Source organism: Mustelus asterias, chromosome 22 (assembly GCF_964213995.1).
Source record: "Mustelus asterias chromosome 22, sMusAst1.hap1.1, whole genome shotgun sequence".
Taxonomy (NCBI): Eukaryota; Metazoa; Chordata; class Chondrichthyes; order Carcharhiniformes; family Triakidae; genus Mustelus; species Mustelus asterias.
Genome location: NC_135822.1, coordinates 76,600,104 through 76,606,836, shown reverse-complemented (window position 1 = coordinate 76,606,836; position 6,733 = coordinate 76,600,104). Strand labels below are relative to the sequence as shown.

Genomic DNA, 6,733 nt, shown 5'->3' with positions numbered 1-6,733 from the left:
GGGGGGGCGGGGGAGAGTGAAGTGGGGGGGGGGGGGAGAGTGAAGGGGGGGGCGGGGGAGAGTGAAGGGGGGGGCGGGGGGAGAGTGAAGGGGGGGGGCGGGGGAGAGTGAAGGGGGGGGCGGGGGGAGAGTGAAGTGGGGGGGGCGGGGAGAGTGAAGTGGGGGGTGCGGGGGGAGAGTGAAGTGGGGGGGGCGGGGGAGAGTGAAGTGGGGGGGCGGGGAGAGTGAAGGGGGGGCGGGGGAGAGTGAAGGGGGGGCGGGGGATAGTGAAGGGGGGGGGCGGGGGTGAGTGAAGGGGGGGGCGGGGGAGAGTGAAGGGGGGGGCGGGGAGAGTGAAGGGGGGGGGGCGGGGGAGAGTGAAGGGGGGGGGCGGGGGAGAGTGAAGGGGGGGGGGCGGGGGAGAGTGAAGGGGGGGGGGCGGGGGAGAGTTGAAGGGGGGGGGGCGGGGGAGAGTGAAGGGGGGGGGCGGGGGAGAGTGAAGGGGGGGCGGGGGGAGGTGAAGGGGGGGGCGGGGGAGAGTGAAGGGGGGGGCCGGGGAGAGTGAAGGGGGGGGGGCGGGGGAGAGTGAAGGGGGGGGGGGCGGGGGAGAGTGAAGGGGGGGGGGCGGGGGAGAGTGAAGGGGGGGGGGCGGGGAGAGTGAAGGGGGGGGGGCGGGGGAGAGTGAAGGGGGGGGACGGGGGAGAGTGAAGGGGGGGGCGGGGGAGAGTGAAGGGGGGGGGGCGGGGGGGAGAGTGAAGGGGGGGGGCGGGGGAGAGTGAAGGGGGGGGGCGGGGGAGAGTGAAGGGGGGGGGGCGGGGGAGAGTGAGGGGGGGGGCGGGGAGAGTGAAGGGGGGGGCGGGGGGTGAAGGGGGGGGGCGGGGGAGAGTGAAGGGGGGGGCGGGGGAGAGTGAAGGGGGGGGGCGGGGGAGAGTGAAGGGGGGGGGCGGGGTAGAGTGAAGGGGGGGTGGGGGTGGGGGGGCGGGGGGAGGAGTGAAGAGGGGGTGGGGGGGCGGGGGAGAGTGAAGAGGGGGTGGGGGGGCGGGGGAGAGTGAAGGGGGCCGGGGGAGAGTGAAGGGGGGGTGGGGTGGGGGGGGCGGGGGAGAGTGAAGAGGGGGTGGGGGGCGGGGGAGAGTGAAGAGGGGTGGGGGGGCGGGGGAGAGTGAAGGGGCCGGGGGAAGTGGAAGGGGGGTGGGGGGGCCGGGTAGAGTGAAGGGGGGGTGGGGTGGGGGCGGCGGGTAGAGTGACGGGGGGTGGGGGGGGGCGGGGGAGAGTGAAGGGGGGGCGGGGGAGAGTGAAGGGGGGCGGGGGAGAGTGAAGGGGGGGCGGGGGAGAGTGAAGGGGGGGCGGGGAGAGTGAAGGGGGGGCAGGGGAGAGTGAAGGGGGGGCAGGGGAGAGTGAAGGGGGGGTCGGGGGGAGAGTGAAGGGGGGGGGCGGGGGAGAGTGAAGGGGGGGGGCGGGGAGAGTGAAGGGGGGGGTGGGGGGGGCGGGGGAGAGTGAAGTGGGGGTGGGGGGGAGAGAGTGAAGTGGGGGTGGGGGAGAGTGAAGTGGGGGTGGGGGGGGGAGAGTGAAGTGAGGGGCGGGGGAGAGTGAAGTGGGGGTGGGGGGGCGGGGGAGAGTGAAGTGGGGGTGGGGCGGGGGAGAGTGAAGGGGGGTGGGGGGGGGCTGGGGAGAGTGAAGGGGGGGGCTGGGGAGAGTGAAGGGGGGTGGGCGGGCGGCGGAGAGTGAAGGGGGGTGGGGGGGGGGTGCGTGGGAGAGTGAAGGGGGGTGGGGGGGCGGGGAGAGTGAAGGGGGGTGGGGGGGCGGGGAGAGTGAAGGGGGGTGGGGGGGCGGGGAGAGTGAAGGGGGGTGGGGGGGCGGGGAGAGTGAAGGGGGGTGGGGGGGCGGGGAGAGTGAAGGGGGGTGGGGGGGCGGGAAGAGTGAAAGGGGGGGTGGGCGGGGGGAAGAGTGAAGGGGGGGTGGGGGGGGCGGGGGAGAGTGAAGGGGGGGTGGGGGGGGCGGGGGAGAGTGAAGGGGGGGGTGGGGGGGGCGGGGGAGAGTGAAGGGGGGGTGGGGGGGGGCGGGGGAGAGTGAAGGGGGGGTGGGGGGGGGCGGGGAGAGTGAAGGGGGGGTGGGGGGGGGCGGGGGGAGAGTGAAGGGGGGTGGGGGGGGGAGAGTGAAGGGGGGTGGGGGGGGAGAGTGAAGGGGGGTGGGGGGGGAGAGTGAAGGGGGGTGGGGGGGGAGAGTGAAGGGGGGTGGGGGGGGGGGAGAGTGAAGGGGGGTGGGGGGGGGGAGAGTGAAGGGGGGTGGGGGGGGGGAGAGTGAAGGGGGGTGGGGGGGGGAGAGTGAAGGGGGGTGGGGGGGGGGGGGAGAGTGAAGGGGGGTGGGGGGGGAGAGTGAAGGGGGGTGGGGGGGGGGAGAGTGAAGGGGGGTGGGGGGGGGGGGGAGAGTGAAGGGGGGTGGGGGGGGGGGGAGAGTGAAGGGGGGTGGGGGGGGGGAGAGTGAAGGGGGGTGGGGGGGGGGGAGAGTGAAGGGGGGTGGGGGGGGGGAGAGTGAAGGGGGGGGGGGGGGGGGGAGAGTGAAGGGGGGTGGGGGGGGGGGAGAGTGAAGGGGGGTGGGGGGGGGGAGAGTGAAGGGGGGTGGGGGGGGAGAGTGAAGGGGGTGGGGGGGGGGAGAGTGAAGGGGGGTGGGGGGGGGGAGAGTGAAGGGGGGTGGGGGGGGGGAGAGTGAAGGGGGTGGGGGGGGGGGGAGAGTGAAGGGGGGTGGGGGGGGGGAGAGTGAAGGGGGGTGGGGGGGGGGAGAGTGAAGGGGGGTGGGGGGGGGGAGAGTGAAGGGGGGTGGGGGGGGGGGAGAGTGAAGGGGGGTGGGGGGGGGAGAGTGAAGGGGGTGGGGGGGGGGAGAGTGAAGGGGGGGGGGGGAGAGTGAAGGGGTGGGGGGGGGGAGAGTGAAGGGGGGTGGGGGGGGGAGAGTGAAGGGGGGTGGGGGGGGGGAGAGAGAGGGGGGTGGGGGGGGGAGAGTGAAGGGGGGTGGGGGGGGGAGAGTGAAGGGGGGTGGGGGGGGGGGAGAGTGAAGGGGGGTGGGGGGGGAGAGGTGAAGGGGGGTGGGGGGGGGGAGAGTGAAGGGGGGTGGGGGGGGGGAGAGTGAAGGGGGGTGGGGGGGGGAGAGAGTGAAGGGGGGTGGGGGGGGAGAGTGAAGGGGGGTGGGGGGGGAGAGTGAAGGGGGGTGGGGGGGGAGAGTGAAGGGGGGTGGGGGGGGGAGAGTGAAGGGGGGTGGGGGGGGAGAGTGAAGGGGGGTGGGGGGGGAGAGTGAAGGGGGGTGGGGGGGAGAGTGAAGGGGGGTGGGGGGGGGAGAGTGAAGGGGGGTGGGGGGGGAGAGTGAAGGGGGGTGGGAGAGTGAAGGGGGGTGGGGTGGGAGAGTGAAGGGGGGTGGGGGGGGAGAGTGAAGGGTGGTGGGGGGGGAGAGTGAAGGGGGGTGGGGGGGGAGAGTGAAGGGGGGTGGGGGGGAGAGTGAAGGGGGGTGGGGGGGGGGGAGAGTGAAGGGGGGTGGGGGGGGGGAGAGTGAAGGGGGGTGGGGGGGGGGAGAGTGAAGGGGGGTGGGGGGGAGGGAGAGTGAAGGGGGGTGGGGGGGGAGAGTGAAGGGGGGTGGGGGGGGAGAGTGAAGGGGGGTGGGGGAGTGAAGGGGGGTGGGGGAGTGAAGGGGGGTGGGGGAGTGAAGGGGGGTGGGGGAGTGAAGGGGGGAGGGGGGGGAGAGTGAAGGGGGGAGGGGGGTGAGAGTGAAGGGGGGTTGGGGGGGGGGAGAGTGAAGGGGGGTGGGGGTGCGGGCGGGGGAGGGGGTGGTGAAGGATATGACCACCTTGGGGAGGGGTGGAGAGAAGAGAGATTTGACCACCTTTGGGGGGGGGGGCATTTGACCACCAGTGGGGAGGTGGGAGGGTTTGACCACTTGGGGGGGGGGGGGGGGGGGATTTCACTCCTTGGGGGCATCTTTTGCCCCTGACTTTTGGTTTCTGGGTGTAGGCACTGGTGCCACTTTGGAAGATGCAAGTTGACCAGGATGTGGTATCCTAGATTTAGGTTGGGTGCAGAGATGAGGTTTCGGATTTGTGGATACTTGTCTTCTGTCATGTGTCGAGCTTGGGAGAACTTGACACTATTCTCCTTGGAGCAGAGATTTAACGGAGACATTAAAACAAGGAAAATTACAGCACAGGAACAGGCCCTTTGGCCCTCTAAGCCTGCACCGACCATGCTGCCCGACTGAACTAAATCCCACTACGCTTCCGCGGACATATCCCTCTATTCCCATCCTAAACCATAAACATAAATTGAATAAATATGGAGAAGCATTTTCCAGTAACAGCATTGAGAGCACAGATGAAAGAAAATTGGCACAAATTCCAGCTGATGTGAGGAGAGATTTATTTGTAATTTGACCTGTGTTGCGACCAGCAACAGTAGAAGCAGACCGAAAGGTTATTTGATAAAATGCGGCAGCAGGGTCCCTGCCCCTAAACAGTTTGTTTCTATTATCATTGCATATAGTGGGAGTTTGTGGCATAAATTACATCAATGTAGCCAACCTCCTATCAATTGACAAGACACTGGGTCCATTAATGAGCGATCTGTTATTCAGACATTGCAACAGTGGACCTTTACTGGAGATGGAACTGTTTGGGTGAGAGGAATGAGAAGGTCAGTGGCATCAAGGTCTTGGCATTGACAGCTGATCTCTGCTTCATTAACCATAGTACTGGCTGTAGACTGTGTGGATCACGTGCTTGATCTCATTTCCTAACATAGATGGGCTAACTGGCATGCATGTTGGAGATTAGTGTGATGTGCTTGGTTCTCCAGCTGATAATTGGTTTCATCTGACAAACAGAGCAGGGGTAAGGTGGAGGAGGAATTGGCCACATCTGAGCTGAATGTTGGTGTGCGAAAGCATCAAAGTTGAGTCCATTGGCGAAAGACCCAATGTTCAGGAACACAAGGACACAGACAGGCTTCTCTCCAGAGGAAAGGAATGGGTATTGGCAATTCCTTTTGAAGAACAAGCACAATTGTTTGTCTCTAATGCTATTTCTCTTCATTGAATGAAGGGCTCTGACTCCCCTGAATGCATCAGAGATCAACTGCATTATCAGTTGTGGCATTCATTTATCTTCACGGTTCATCAGTTTTCTTGGGCATGAGTCTGTCATGCAAAAATTAAATAAGTTGCCACACTCCAAAACAGCAACATTCCTCCTCCAACTGTGCCCATCAATCATTTGCAGGGCAGGTACAGCATGGATTGCATACAGAGATAAGCTCCCTTGTGCCCAGGAACTGAACACACTTTGTCACTTCTATGCAGGTGACGGTGAGGAAAGTTTGTGTGACCCCACTCTCGGAACTAATATATTGCTTCAATGTCCATTGTTTTTGGGGGGTGGGGAGAGGATGATGAATACATGGGCATGAAGGAAATGAATGGTTGTGTGGGGAGCTAAAGTCTAAGCAATCCCATCAGAAAACCTACTTGTTCATCCTGGCTGTCTGTATCTAATCTTACCTTTTGAACAGGTATTCCGACTGATGAAGAGCAAGCAACTGGGATGGAGAAGATTATCATGCAGGCTTTGAAGACTGGGAAGGTACATCAGAAACTCTGTTCAGTTCCCAGTGGGAGGAGACTTGTAATCTCAAATGGTCGGGGGGGGGGGGCGGATTATTCTGAAGACTGGGGTGATGGTGGTGTGCCCTTTAATCCCCGTCTATTAGTGGGTGAGACATATTTGCAGATTGAACACGAGTACCCACAGTTATCTCATACTCTTCACTGGTTGTGTATATTTCCAGACCAAGCTGTGAAGTTGTTTTTCTTATGGGCAGGTTATTCTTTTTAATCAGGTATCTAGGCCTTGGACAAATGAAGTTTGGGTGTTCCATTCTGGATAGAACTATGGGGCAGGACTATACTTTGCTGTTTTCTCATCTCCGTCAACAGCTTGTGCATAACTGAGGAAGTCCTGTTGTGTGCATGTTCCCCTGCCTAAGGCTGAACCAGCATTTTCACCACTTTTTTTGTCCTATTCCATGGAATGGAAAGTGGAAGTGGGCTCCTTCATTCAACTGGATCTGATCTTGTTTCCTTCAGGATCCCTTCAACATGTTGAAGCCTAAGGAGTATGCTGGGACCAAAGACGATCCTCACATTGTACCATCTATCACCAGCAAGAGGCTTGTAGGCTGTGTCTGTAAGTACTACATTCACTGCTATATTTTCTTCAACTAAATGTCTGCTTTCACTTGTCTCTCAGTAAAAATGCTAATTTAAAACCAAGGGCAAGTGAGAAAACCCTTTATCCCATCGTTGCTTTTTATGGCTGAGGTTTAACCAATCACAAAGCTCAGGATGAGTTTGTGGCTATGCCTTGTATGTAGCCTGTGGCTGTGATCCCCACTGCTTCTTGCAGTGTAGATTCTTTATGCTGCCAAAACAACTATACATTGCCATTAACAGGGAACTCTGCTTTGTAGGTGAGGAAGACAATACTGCAGTCATTTGGTTCTGGCTTCATGACGGAGATGCCCAACGCTGCCCCTCATGCGGGGCTCATTACCAGCTTGTACCTCACAAACACTGAATGAAGACAGTACTGGATACACTCCTATATGCATTTGATGGATCTTGCTTAATGTTTATGGTTCGGGACCCAATGTGTAACACTCCAAGCTATTTGCCACTGTATTCTTAAAAGTAAAAAATATTTAAAAATAAAGTTTACAGCTCCCAG

General features: G+C 62.5%; 1 protein-coding gene across 1 annotated transcript in view; it reads left to right on the top strand.

The window, feature by feature from the left end:
- Positions 1 to 6,732, top strand: part of LOC144510213 (cytochrome c oxidase subunit 5B, mitochondrial-like) — a 9,635-nt gene extending 2,903 nt beyond the window's left edge. Inside the window, exons 2-4 of the mRNA XM_078239709.1 lie at positions 5,520 to 5,590; positions 6,094 to 6,193; positions 6,477 to 6,732. Of these exons, the coding sequence (XP_078095835.1) occupies positions 5,520 to 5,590; positions 6,094 to 6,193; positions 6,477 to 6,583 (278 nt within the window). The 3' untranslated portion in view covers positions 6,584 to 6,732. The remainder of the gene's footprint in view (positions 1 to 5,519; positions 5,591 to 6,093; positions 6,194 to 6,476) is intronic.
- The last annotated feature ends 1 nt before the right edge of the window (position 6,733 follows it).